At 33.1% G+C, this 13,925-nt stretch overlaps 2 protein-coding genes across 13 annotated transcripts in view; one reads left to right on the top strand and one right to left on the bottom strand.

Annotated features, from left to right (window-relative positions):
* The window catches only part of LOC110631958 (regulator of telomere elongation helicase 1 homolog), a 107,032-nt gene that overhangs the window by 89,971 nt on the left and 3,136 nt on the right, over positions 1-13,925 (bottom strand). The window contains exons 8-24 of one of the 12 annotated variants that reach the window (XM_058148907.1): positions 13,625-13,670; positions 12,428-12,569; positions 12,187-12,341; positions 12,001-12,092; positions 11,392-11,490; positions 11,222-11,290; positions 9,623-9,709; positions 8,837-8,896; positions 8,617-8,747; positions 8,427-8,484; positions 8,246-8,351; positions 7,863-7,930; positions 7,141-7,761; positions 6,369-6,514; positions 5,395-5,533; positions 4,442-4,514; positions 3,890-4,345 (exon numbers count right to left, since the gene is read on the bottom strand). In XM_058148907.1, coding sequence (XP_058004890.1) covers positions 5,437-5,533; positions 6,369-6,514; positions 7,141-7,761; positions 7,863-7,930; positions 8,246-8,351; positions 8,427-8,484; positions 8,617-8,747; positions 8,837-8,896; positions 9,623-9,709; positions 11,222-11,290; positions 11,392-11,490; positions 12,001-12,092; positions 12,187-12,341; positions 12,428-12,569; positions 13,625-13,670 — 1,977 coding nt within the window. In that variant the 3' untranslated portion in view covers positions 3,890-4,345; positions 4,442-4,514; positions 5,395-5,436. Of the gene's footprint in view, positions 1-3,889; positions 4,346-4,389; positions 4,515-5,394; positions 5,534-6,368; positions 6,515-7,140; positions 7,762-7,862; positions 7,931-8,245; positions 8,352-8,426; positions 8,485-8,616; positions 8,748-8,836; positions 8,897-9,622; positions 9,710-11,221; positions 11,291-11,391; positions 11,491-12,000; positions 12,093-12,186; positions 12,342-12,427; positions 12,570-13,624; positions 13,671-13,925 lie in introns of those variants that run through there. The other 11 variants (XM_058148908.1, XM_058148901.1, XM_058148900.1 and 8 more) reach the window with 11 other exon arrangements.
* Positions 2,464-3,741, top strand: LOC110632027 (transcription repressor OFP14-like). The gene has a single exon (XM_021780117.2). It carries the CDS (start codon positions 2,543-2,545, stop codon positions 3,425-3,427), a length of 885 nt encoding a protein of 294 aa, XP_021635809.1. The 5' UTR covers positions 2,464-2,542; the 3' UTR covers positions 3,428-3,741.

Here is a 13,925-nt window from a genome sequence, read left to right as displayed (position 1 = left end):
ATTATTTCATGAATTTTCCCCTGGGTTTAGGGCTCCTAGCTGCGAGGACCGCAACTTTCTACTAGGTTACCCATTGCTAGGGCACAGGCTCATTTAACTTGGTTGTATTTTATTTCTAAAATTTTTCTTAAATTTTTCTTATTATTATTTGAGTTATTTATGACTCCTCACTCTAGTCTAAATATTTTTCCAAGCGTTCCAGCTGTCCAGACCGACACCAGTCACCGGAACAATAGAATGTACAGAATTGCTATAGTGAGGGTGTTACAATAGATATTCAAAAAGACAAAAATTAAATTAAGAACCTGGTCTCACAAATCACTCAAAAAAACTTGAATCCCTTGAACTGAATTAAAAACTTAGTCACTCATATTCATGACTTACAGAAAATTAAAGGAAAAAAATTGAAGAAATCTAGAATGTGAATGGAGAACGAAAGTCTGATCCTCCTCTGTCGAGAGGCTGCTGAATCCCTTTTTGTCAGCTGTTGCCTCTTCTATTTATAATAAATGGCCTAGGGTTAGGTTTAAGAGTCTTTCTCTTTGTCAAAAACTGCAACTGGAGCAAAATCAGGAAACTGATTGTCGATGGATACACGGCCCGTGTATCACTACACAGCCCAGGGCCGTGTAACTTACTGGAGCTGAGTGGGTATGTTTTGTATTGGCACAAAATGTTACACAGGTCTCCAGGATTTACATGGGTCAAGTTACACGGCTTGTGTACTTTGTTTCTTCCTCGGTTCTCTGGATTTCTTCTGGCAGAATGTTACACGGGTCTGTGGTTGTGCTTACACGATCCGTGTACTTTGTATCAACAACACTTCTCAATCATTCGCCCTTTTCAAGCTTCCTTCCACACTTCTATGCTCTGGAACTTCACCAAAACCCTGAAAAATACAGAAAGAGTCAGATTAATGCAAATACCAAAAAATTCTCCATTTAACACAATTATTTCAACAACTCTCTAAACATATGCCTGATAGATAATTATACTTTAATCAACTGAATTAGGTATAAAGATACCCTAGAAACATTAAATGTGATGGGAGTAAAATTAATAAATTATGCACTTATCAAATGTATATTATATCCCTTTAAAATATGAAATATTTATTCATTATCAATTATATATCTTTAAAGAGAAATGTGATTCCTATCTGTGTTATATATATATATATATATATATATATATATATATATATATATATAAGAGGTTAACCTATAGATTTAACTCTTAGAACGAAGCAAAAGCTAACAACTTAGAGCTAAGTCTCAACGTGTTATAATAGTAAAAGATACGGTGGCATGCAAGATGACTCATGCCTTAATTTGACCTTATGAAACTATATATGTTTATTGCAATATTTAATTTGAAATTATTGTTTTTTTTAATAATTAAAATTTTTGTTATATCGACGCATGAGGGGAGATGTATTATTGAAATTCATAGGATGAAATCCAAACGTAACAAAATATTATTTTAAAGCATAATAAATTAATAATGCATTTTTTTAAATTAAGTATAATTTTTGTTTTCTCTTCTTATATGAAGAGAGAGAATCACATGCAAATCAAATGCAATAATCTACTCAGAATCTTCCTGTAATATAAGTAAAGTGAAGAACAGTTAATTTTTCATTAAATTTTAATTAAGATTATTGGGAGGGAAATTTGTCTGGTATTATATGTCAAAATTATCCATTAATATCCTTAAATTAAGGTTCATTAATTGGCAAGTAAAGTAAATCTTTCCTTTATATAAATTGGAATATCCATAACTCCAGCTTCAAATTAATACTAATTGCCACACAAAAACAAAAAAGTTAATGTATACAACCAGATTATTTACCATATTTAGATTCATAATTAATTTAACGCTTAAATATTTTTTTTGTTGTTTTCCTTTAATTGCAGATATTATATATGAGCTAGTTCTCATCCAAAAATAACTTAATTAATAACTATTAATCAAATATTTGAATTTATATTTATGCACTTATTATATATAGTTTATATTAATTATACATAAATTTTGATATATATATTTAATTTAATGATTATAAAACTCATTCTCATATGAAGTTAAGTTTACATTAGATGTAATTTTTTTTAAATAATAGTCTCTATATTTTAAGTGAAAAATTTTTTTATATATAAATAATTAAATTTAAAAAATAATCTCATTATATATTTTATATCTTAAACTTATAATAAATTACATTTAGATGAAAAAAATTTAAGGTATTTAATTTGCCCTAATCGTGCAAGTTGATCATCACAATTCAACAACCTAAAAATAAAATTTCTGAAAAAAGGTGAAATTTGAAAATGTACAGCATTTAATATAAGTCATCCCTTCTGTTTTTTTTCTCCAAATTTATATTACTTGATGGATTAAAGAAACGCATATTTCAAACCTCCGTATCTTAACTCACCGTCACCACCACCACCAAAATATTTATATATAAATATATATATATCTTCATCCATTGTTTTAGCAGAAAATCATCAAAAGTAGTAACCTAAAGCTCCATAAGAAGATGCCAACGAAACTCCAGAAGTCCCTCCAAGATTACCTCTCTAAGATCAAAAACCCTACTCCTCCTAATTCCATGTCATCTTCTAAGAACTGGGTTTTATCAGGCTGCAAAAACCCCAAGACCCCTTCATTTGCCAGAGATCGTAGCCTAAACGAGGGACACGAAAGGGATGGTGCAGCAACTCTCTCCGATATCGATCGCTTCCTCTTCGAGAATTTTAAGTCTCTCTATATCAAAAACGACGAGGAAGATCATCCCCAAAAGAAGACATGTGGAGAAGAGGAAGAAGAAGGAGGAGGTGATGGAGATTATGATAACCGAGTTCGAGGTCCTCGTGGGGTATTGTATCACGATCATTATGACTCCCCTAGACTCTTCGAAATACCGCCGGACCTCTGTGGGTCGCACCGGTTCTTCGTCACCGCCGGTTCGTCCAGCTCGCTCATCGAAGAGGCCCGGTTGAGTCTAACCGTCACCTCCGAGGAAGGGGAATCAAGCTCAAGCTCAACCAGCAATACCATAATTGACTCTGCAAGAAGTTGTTCTAATAGCACTGACATAAAGAACATAAACGTTGCACTCCCTGACGACTGTATCACAGTGATAAAGTACTCTCGGAGCCCAAATGAAGATTTCCGGCTGTCCATGCAGGAAATGGTGGAAGCAAGATTACAAAGGAAGGGGAAGGTTAATTGGGATTTCATGCAAGAACTTCTATTCTCTTACTTGGACTTAAATGAGAAGAAGTCACATAAGTTCATATTGAGCGCTTTCGTGGATCTTGTTGTGGGTTTGCGTCAACGTTCAGGCGAAGTTCCGGCGAAGCCACGGAGGAGCTGTCGAATTGGGAGAGAGAGGATGAGGAAATTGAGGAATGTTACGTAAGATTTTGGTTAAACTGTATGTTTTTGGCCTCATTCGCCTAAGGCCTCACATGCAATATGCTTTATTTATTTCTGGATTAGTAAATTTCGAGACCACGAATACTTAGTTTAAGATTTGAGATTTGTAATCTTGTGGTTTTTGGTGAGAGATTGGGGAACTCTTTAGTCTTTGTCTGTTGCTTGTTCCCTGCAGCTGATTCACTAGGATATATGGATGACATACATAAAGAGATTATTGTCTCCAACTCTCAATCAATTGTTTAAATTGTTGTTAATTTGCAATTTAATTAGAAATTACATGTTATAAATTTCATGAGCACCCTTTTATGTAATATAAAGCTCCCTTCAAGATTCATTACAATATTATAATATTTTCTTTTTGAAAATTTTCAAGATCCAACTGATCAAGGCAATTGCAAATAAAAATTAGAAAGCAGACAGCCAAGATACCAAGAATTAGCACTAGAAAGAATTGAAACTCGGTTTCATTAATCATTAAATAAACAAAAGTTTTCTTATGCTACAGATGCCCTGCTTTTAAAGCTTCTGAAGCGTCCAAACAAGAAATAAGAGGGCTCAAATCGTTTTCTTGGCATTAATGTTGCATCCTATTGCAGCTTCTTTCTCAAAAGCTTGTTCAAACTTATATACAAACGGTAAACTTGCTCTGCGAAAAATAATTGGCGAACCCAAATTCTTTGCAACATGAAAACCAGGAAGCAGAGATGGAGTCCGTCTTCAGGTCCTGTACTTGACTTTATCAGCATAGCTTGTTTGCTTTTAAGCCAAAAACATTGAAAAAAAGCATCTCTCATCAGCCAAGGAGTGTAGCCTTGTACCAAAATACAGGAAAGCGTTTCCTGATCACACGGGACATTTCTAGGAATGGATAAACAATTAGTTGCTTGAATATTCAAGTCTGGAATCAAATATCCCAATGAATCAGAAAGAACAATTAGTTACTAGTTGTACCACACCAGGAATATTCGATTCTGGTAAAAAAAAAAATGCTTACACAATTCAATCGCTTCAATTGGCAGTTTTGTAGCTGATGTAGTCATACTGTTTCTCCAATCACGATTGCTGAACTGTACAAAATGAAAATGAAAATGAAAATTCAACTTTCCTTGAACATATATCAAAGATAAAGAATTAAAGAATAAAAAGAAAAATTCTAGTCATACTCTTCTATAAACTACCATATGCCAATAGAGCCAAAAAGGGAAAAAAAAAGCCACCTCCAAAGCCCCAACACATCCTAAAGGAAAAAGGTTAAAGCCCCTTTAATTTAATTCCTTTAGGCTGCAAAGAACAAGTATGCAATCCCAATTGACATTTACGTATCATATATTCTATAAACAAATACGCATGCAAATCCCAAAGATACCCGAGAAATTATCTGCTAAATCCATTTTTTATCTTTTTGCTTGCTTGAGAAGATTTGAACCTACCTAGGATCTAATAAACCCCAACCCCACCCACGACCTTATGTTGTCATATCTTCTAGATGCCAAATTCCTCTTCAATCTGAAATTCGAGCATCTTATATTCATCTTGATTACTTCCTCATCTACACTCCCCAATGTAATGCAATTACATTCCATGCTTTAGCCACACACTTCTTACATCCATCAGTCATTACTCTAATTTCAAGAACTCCCGTCAAGAGATTGCACATTTAAGTCTTAATGCATGTTGCAAATCAACATATATTATCAAAAAATAAAACCAAGAAAAAAAATAGCACATCTATAATCAGCATTCAGCATTTACGAAAACAAGCCCAAGCTCTACTTGAACACAGTGATCATATAGCTTCTTCAAATAATGGCCATAGCTTATCATCCCTATATCTTGCAAAGTACATATCCAATTCATACAATCTTCTTTAATTCAAAAGTATCATCCAGGAAACCAAACCACACGCTTCCTACAAGAATAACACTAAAAATAATTCAAATATAGCACCATTTGAGTCTCTGGCTTTGGACTTTCAAGTCTACTACAGGACTAGAACTCCTTACTTTGCTCATTGAGTGTTTCATCATTTGCTTCAAGATAGTGCTCAAATAAAGAATGATACTTTGCAGGAATATAATCCTTGAATCTGTAACAAAGACAAAAGTACAGTGAGATCCTGCTTTGAACCAGCTATTATCAATAAAAGATATCTTTACGTCTAATATTACTGAAAAGTGTTAATATGGAGAGAAAGAAAGATGATAAAACAAATGCCTCACTCAATTGAAAAACAAACACCACATTATACAATCAAATGATGCCTCTCAGAAAACAAGATCATCATAGCATGAAAAACAGAAATAAGTACCTAAATAGATGCCTTCTATGTTTACTTGGTTTAATACAAAGTAAAATTACTTTGTTACAAAAAATAAACTAATTTGACATAAATATATAAATCATCTTATTAGATTTTTGTAAAATGATACTTTTTTCCCGTAAAGTAGTCAATTACAAAAAAATTTATTAATTTACAGCAAAAATAAAAATTTTCACATAAAAAAACTTATATAATATTTTTTAATAATGTTAAAAAAATACTATAGATAAGATCAAATAAGATATACTCATCTAGCATTTCACATTTAAAATCTATGATTTTAATTAAAATTTAAGACGTTGCGCAAAATATGATAATTTAAGATCTTGAATAGTTATTTTTTGTCTATTAAGTTAATAAAATTTTCGCAATTGACTACTTTACGGGAAAAAAAATCATTTTACAAAAATCTAATTAGATAAATTGTAAAATTTTGTTAAATCGCCTTATTTTCTATAACAAATTAATTTTACTTTGTTTTAAACAAAGTATCCATAGAATATACCTAAATAAATAAATAAGACCAGATCCAGACTTCCAAGTAAAAATTTAGAACAAGTACGTTTGCAATTCCTGTATAAGGTAAGTAACACTTGCATACCTTCTAAGAAGAGGACGCCTATCTGGTCCAGAAAACAATATCACAATAGATTCTAGAACACTGCCTATTTTCATTGCTTTGGACTTTAGTGCCTTCATAAACCCCACAAATTCTTTATATTCTGCTGCTGTAAGTTTCTGTTTGACCTGTGAGACATTTTTATAGAAAGTCAAACACCAAAGTTGAGAAATTGTTAATGTAATCAGTTAAAATGTTTAATCTAATTTAACGAGATATCTTACTGCAAGACATAACACAATGTAAAGAAATCAGCATAAATAGTTCTAACAACTCAAAAACAGGATCTGATGGGAAGATTCACTCCCATAAAAACATATTGACAAAGCAAGTAAACCCAAGGATGTTGTGGAGAGGACTTTTAATCCTTTAATAAGTAATTGTTACACAAACTCCAATAATATGTTTCAAAAATATATATTTGAGAGGTTATCATATGGTATTCAACCAAATAAAGGTATAGCTGCATATCTGAAGTCAGAAGAAAAACATCAATAATTTAAAATCTGAAAAGAGGCAAGTGAAGCTCATATAAATCTAACAACCACAGCCTTGTGCAACATATCATGATAAAAACAGCATTAAGAACCATAAGCTATGGTACAGTTTCATCTGTTTTGTGGGTCAATGTTGAACAGCCTATGTTTATGTTAGAAACTGGACAGATGACAGTCTTTTATTCCAGTAGTTCCTTCACAATTTCAAACCAAATAATGCCAAGTTTATAAATTCTTCATTTGTTAAAACATATCACCTGAATCAGAAATGCAGATCCTCTTTTTTCCTCATCACTACAAGGTACCAGAGTAGTCTGAACAACTTTGTTTCTCTGAGTAAGGGACTTTGAGTCCTGTGCAATACCATGATCTTTACATGGCAATACTGAAACAACTTGAGCATTTTGCCTGCTTCCATCATCAGAAAGCTGTGGATTCTCTGGTTTCACCACCAAACTAAAAGGGGAATAAGGGTTATTTGAATGTGACCTTTTGGCACTAGAAGTATGCACCTGAGTACTTTCTATCTGTCCCTTTAATTCATGCTTTGAGTTATATCCTTTACGCTTCTTTGCAGTATATGGTACCAAAAATTTCTCCTTGCTTGGGATTTCATCCAAAACAGATTTGCCAGTCAAATCAATTCTATCTTGATTTTGACATTGCATATTTTCCCTCTCACATATTAGAGATGTTTTCTCACTACAGATTAGACCATTCGAATACTTCAATTTGAAATCCTTACATTCCTTGAAAGTAGAGAGAGATGATCGATTGGCTGGAAGAACCTCCTCCACATGCCTCAAATCTTTGCCTCTTCTAGCATCAAGAAAAGAAGACAATGATTTTACACCGCAACTCTGACCTGTCGGTGCGGTCTGCAGATAAATATGATCAAGCAAAGGTTCATGATAGAAAAAAATACTAGAACATGCCACAAAACAAAAATATGCCATGCTCAGGAAAATTGAAAATTTACCGAATTAAGAAAATCATCCAGGTAAAATTTGTCTACGGGCTGTGAAGTCTTCACCTCTTTGGCACTTTCTGCAACAATACATCGCCACGTCATAGCATAAATTGTTTTTCTTAAAAAGAAAAGGAATGGAAGACTTAATTAAAATCACGAAAAAGAATGAGAATCTTTCCACCACATAAGTTGAAGCCACTGCAAGCATATTTAGTTTTTGGTTGAAATAAACTATTTTGGTTATTTATGGCTATCAGAACCCAGGGTTCCACAGCAGCAGGGCAGATCATCAAACCCAAACAGAAACTGCCAAATATCATTAAAAAAATATACTTGCAAAAAGCATAGTGAAAAAAAAATTTGTAATATCATTTAGCAAGAAGATATTTTACCCATGTCTTCACTTTGTATTGACTTGAGCTTTGTGGGAACCTGAACTCCTCCATCTCGGAAAAAGCGGCTCAATGTAAAAACCACATCCCCAAATTTGAAGTGACACTAAAAAAGCAGAAATGAGTAATCACAAAAGCTTTGCAGACAAAAAATCAGCATTCAAAAACCTACATCTTGTACCTTAATATGAGGCTGTATCCAAAGTGATATTTGCGACTGAGAATTTGAATTCACAAACCTGTTACATATTTAATAGTTAAGCAAGAACCACAAAAAATCTAAATCACAATCATGTTTGTCATTTGTGTACATTTTAGTGAAAGGTCAGAAAAAATTAATATCATATATTTGAGGGAGAAAAGGATAGAACCTTTCATCACAGAAAATAATTGCGCCATAATCATGGCGATGACGAATTACACGTCCAACAGCCTGATTTACAGCTCTTGATGCTTGTTGAGTGTACCAATCTTCTCCGCTTAGAATCTGTAACTTCAACATCTGATTGAATAAGTAGGAATACAGTCAACAGTTTTAGGTATAGATCCGCAAAAGGAAATGCCCTACATGATGCATATCGTTGATATTACCTTGCACGCATCCCGTTGCAAGCGCAACTGTTCGTCTAAGAACTCACGTTTTAATCTAACCTGTCATACACAACATGAGATATGCTAGCTTGAATTATAATGTAGTAATACTTTATATTCATGAAATATGCCAACATCTCAGATCCAGCATAAAAAGGACACACATGGTATCTTTGTATGCAGAACATAATCATTGTCAGAGTTTCAGGAAAAAACAGAAACCAATTCCAACACAAGCCAATTCCAAGCATGTGCCTCTACTGTTTTTTTCAGCAATATTCAAGAAGTACCAAAAAGAGAGAGAGAGTTTCCATAAAGACACAAAAATGACTGATTTCATTGGAGACAGAAGAAGAAAATCTATTATCAAAACAGCAACATCACAAAATAAAAAATTTGAAGTCCAACTTGCAATCAAAATAAGTAAACTCATTGGAACATATACATGTGAAACATGAAAAATTCTATCCCAAGAAAACATAAAATAAGTGCAACAACCGCTTAGTTTGTCTGAGTCAATATCTGTAAAAGTAACCAGTATGAAAATGGGACCACAAAAAAACGTCATGGATCTTCAAATGATCAACTAAAGCACTGTAGCCTCAGGTATAATGATGGTTATGGATAAATAGCATCTTGTGGGCCAACAAAGCAACATATTTTGGCGCCAGCAATTTAACCTAATAATATTTCAAATGTACATATAATGCTTCATTGGGTATTACTGCTCCCACTGTAAGTTAAAACTAAAGCCCCAAGGAAAAGCAGGGTAACAGATGATCAAACCTTAGGATCATTTCTCGAGGGAAAGGGCATACCAATGATCACTACGGCTCTTCCAGCCTGATCAGCAAAATCCAATCCTTCACTCACCTGACAAATTAGTAGCAATCAACCATGGCAGACAACCCTGGACACTGGGAATAATTTTCATGGTATATATATGAAGTTAAAAATTGAAACAAACATAATTATTATTAGCAGTCAAATACGATTTGTAAAACAACAGATGAATTTAGACCAAGCAAAGACAATTTCAGAAATGCAAATTATTTGAGGAAAGATTATGCAACACAACTTATACTCAATATCCACCAGCAAATTTACACCACAGCTATCCTGTTGACTTATCATTTAGGAGCTTAAAACTGTCAATGGTACTGTACTATCAAGTGGTCAACATCCATTTAAGGATCACACTAAGAAAATTCCACTTGATAAAGCTAGTAGATAAAATGCAGCTGAGAGCTTAGCAGATAAGAAGCAAGTGGGAATTTCTTTTGTTAGATATTTATTTATTATTTGTATAATCCATGCTAGAGGTATTCATAGCATAGATTTAAATAAAAGCACTTATGGTACTTAATGGCCGTTATACAAAGCTTTTTGGGTACCATTATCGTCAAACATATTATCTAAAGAGATTTTTTTTTTTTTTTTGTTATTGTAACGGCTGTTACCACCATTATGCAATGGTAGAGGCTGTTCTCCATTTGCTTTCCATTAAGTAAAGGCCATTACAGCCTTTGCCAAATGAAACATGCTTCTTCTTCTTTTTGAGACAGCAGCAGATCAAACCCACTTTCCCAAGCCTTTGACACTCATTTTTTTCAAAAAATCCCTTTCTCTGGTTTTCATTACTTTAACTCACTTCACTTCAAAATAATCTCACATTTTATTGAAGATCAAGAGAAAGATCATGTATGAAGGACTAAAAAGTTATTAGTTAAGGTTAGATTTCGATCCTCTACTCTATGTCATTCTAGTTAGTCAAGATAATTGTTGATAAAGAATATAAGTCATGGATCTAACATCTTTATTTAATATATTTATGCATATTAATTAGTTGAATCTCTTTATTTTATTGATTCTATTAATATCTATTAGTTTCCTACATTTTGCAAATTTTTCTAAAAATTTGCAGCCGTTAGGTCATTAGTGTTATGCTGTGGCCACAACAGCCCCATTTCTGTTACATTCGCTGCGATTTGAATTCATGATTCATAGCACCAACAAACTCATTCCAACCACTGATACAAACCAAGAGTAAAGATCTTCAAAGCCATTAATAGCACAAGCTTTGGTTTTTTGTTTGTTTACAGCACCTCTACTTGATCTTTTCGTAAGTTGTCATTGAATTATTAATTAGATGTCACGATATTCCAGAGGCTCTACAAAGCAAAGTGACAACCGTCAACAGCTACACAACAATATGCATCTTAAAAAGACCACATCATCATGAAGGGTTTTAAAGACATCCAGCAGTAATAAAATAAAAATATTTTGAAGCAAATGTCTTCCCCTATTCATAACTCACTGCAGCGGACAGAAGTTTGCCGGAGCACCACAGAAAAGAGCTCAACAAAAATCCAAACAAAGGCATACCTTACCACGACACACAGCAAAAAAAACTGCACCAGAAGTTGAGATATCCTTCAGCTTAGCCATATAATCCTAGCCAAACACACATGTATATATCCAATAAACATGCTAAGTGATGACACATAACAATAAATATGTGGATGATAACTGAACTTGCAAATAGTGTTAGTTACCTCAATTGCCAAAGGAAACAGTGAAGATTGTCTAGGTTCTACAACAGGTTTCTTATGTTTGCATATTCTTTCCCATATTGTTGTTGAACTTGCTAGACTCTGGACCAATCCAAAACATAAATAAACATGATCAGTGTGTTCATTAAGTCTTAAAATTCAAGAATTCAATTCAATTTTCTCTATTATCATGTTTGAAACCCCTTTATATGTGGTAGAATCTCAACGTTTAAAAAGAGAAAAGAAGACAACATTTTGCAAGAATTGGAAATCATTTAAAAGAAGTGATTTTGCACGAATTCAAGTTATTAATTTAATGGCTGTGAGGCCTATCAATGAAAATGAAAACTAGAAACACCATTAAAAGCAATTCGTACTACTATAATTAGGGGTAGTGTACAAAATTATATAAATCCAATTCACTTTTCAATTATTCCAAACACTAAACTTCAATTGAATTTTATCATTTTAAGAATTATTCCAAATATATGAATTCTGTTATTAAATAATTGAAACGGATTCTAGCAGTAGAACTAAATTGAAAACAAAGTGGATATATACAGAATAACAGGAAAAATTTTTGCAACACAAGTGATCAGCTTGATGCCTTACCACATTCTTCCAGCACCCAACACATTGCTCCAGAAGGTAGTAAGATGGAAAGAACACAAGCAATCCATCAGGTACAATTCGAGCAAAATTGACTGGAAGATAAAATTCATGAAATTTAATAGTCACTCAAAATAAAATTCAGATAACTGAGAAACTATCATTGTCGTTCACAATTGTGTTACATACCAATAGCATTCCCAAGCTCTTGTTTGTATTCCATTGAATCACGATTTCTATAAGATGAGTTGAATGGACGGCCAGAAGGGCCAGCTGACACAACACCAGCCCATATCTGATTTGAGGATATGACATGAGGGTTTTCCAGCCGAATAGGAAAATTTCTGAGGCAGCCAGACGAAATTCTCTATTTAGAAATTCTTAAGTCAATGTCATTATCATAACACATGATGTGCAAAGAGAGACTTACAATTTCAACTCTTGTGCAAACGACTCCATAGGAGATAATGTTCCGGATGTCAATATAATGGAGCCAACACCCATCCTGGAGAACTCTTCCATGGCAACACCAGGATTAAAACACCACCAGCTGAGAGTTCTAGAAGCTTTACCTGCACATGAAAATAATGGATGTATATAACCAGCCTTGCACAGGAAAGCAAATCTTTAAAAACAATGATGAACTGGTCTGTTTGAATAAAACTCTACTCAATTTGTTTTTATTTTAAAGCAAATATACAAGGATGAAGTTTTTATCATAAAATAAAACACATTCAGTCAGACTCGAAAAGAATTGCAGAATATAATTCTAAGGAGCAACACTAGTTTTACAGACACTCTATAAATATTGAAGAAAGCTTCCAAGAAAATACTAAGGCTCTAACTCAAAATGTGGATGCAGATTGTGTATTTGTTGAGGTAGATAATTGAAATGGACATGTTGCAGTGCCTGCAGGCCAAATCTAACCATACAATATTTCTTATGCTAAAGTTGATTGAAATTTTTAAACCTATCAATTAAATATTCTTAAAAAAAAGAGGGAGACGAAGATCATATAGAGACCTGCCTCTCTATTTTCTCTGTATTCTAGTCAAATAAATAATGCTTTTTATTGATTCATAATAATTTACTAGTGCGCAATCACAATGCTTTGTCAAACTATTTTACAATTTGATAGAAGTATGCACATAATCATTTGCAAACTACACGCATAAATAGCAAAGGCCCTAGGCAAGTTGAACTTGAGACCTATGTTGCATTTTCAAATGATTTGAAAACCAGTGCCCTAATATTTGTACTCCATAATAACCAAAATCTGTTAGCCCTCTCCACTATGCTGCCACCAATGCCATTAAACTGCTTCGCTTCATGAATCGAATAATTATTTCGTTATCAAGAAAGATTCTAATTCTAGGAAAACAAGTCAGGCTCCTTGTTATGAGAGGTAAATCAATAATATTCTTCAAGATGATTTTTTTACAAAACTTACTGAGAAATTACAGCTTATTTAATGCATTAAACATGTGTGAAATATTTTATTACATTGCAGAAAAAATTATTAAATTGGTATTTGGTAAGTCAAACAAACACAAATAAGAAAATAAGAGCATAAACATAAAATGAGGTTCTTGCACAAATATCACTGCAATTTTGTCCTTGAATTACCTTTTAAGGCATCTGAAGCACTGGCCTCAACCTCCTGAACATGAACCTAAAATGAACAGAGACAAACATGTCAAATTTGCAACATATAAAAGAAAATACAGTAACAGCATCTATTCTGAAAGATGTACGCAAGATTGGTAATATCACTCAGTCTAGTCCAATGTGTCATGTACTACCATATATCTGAATTTACCATATATGAACCAAAAAAACCCCTTCCAGGTCTTTAGTAACAGCTTAATGGCAATTACTCGTATAAAAAAGCTTTAAATATGTTTTCTGAAAAAAAAAATACAATAGT

Source organism: Hevea brasiliensis, chromosome 6, assembly GCF_030052815.1.
Source record: "Hevea brasiliensis isolate MT/VB/25A 57/8 chromosome 6, ASM3005281v1, whole genome shotgun sequence".
In the NCBI taxonomy this organism is placed as follows: Eukaryota; Viridiplantae; Streptophyta; class Magnoliopsida; order Malpighiales; family Euphorbiaceae; genus Hevea; species Hevea brasiliensis.
This window is presented reverse-complemented; position numbering and strand designations above follow the sequence as displayed.

Coding starts and splice junctions, on each gene's coding strand:
- LOC110632027 (XM_021780117.2), top strand. CDS start 2,543: ATGCCAACGAAACTCCAGAAGTCCCTCCAAGATTACCTCTCTAAGATC.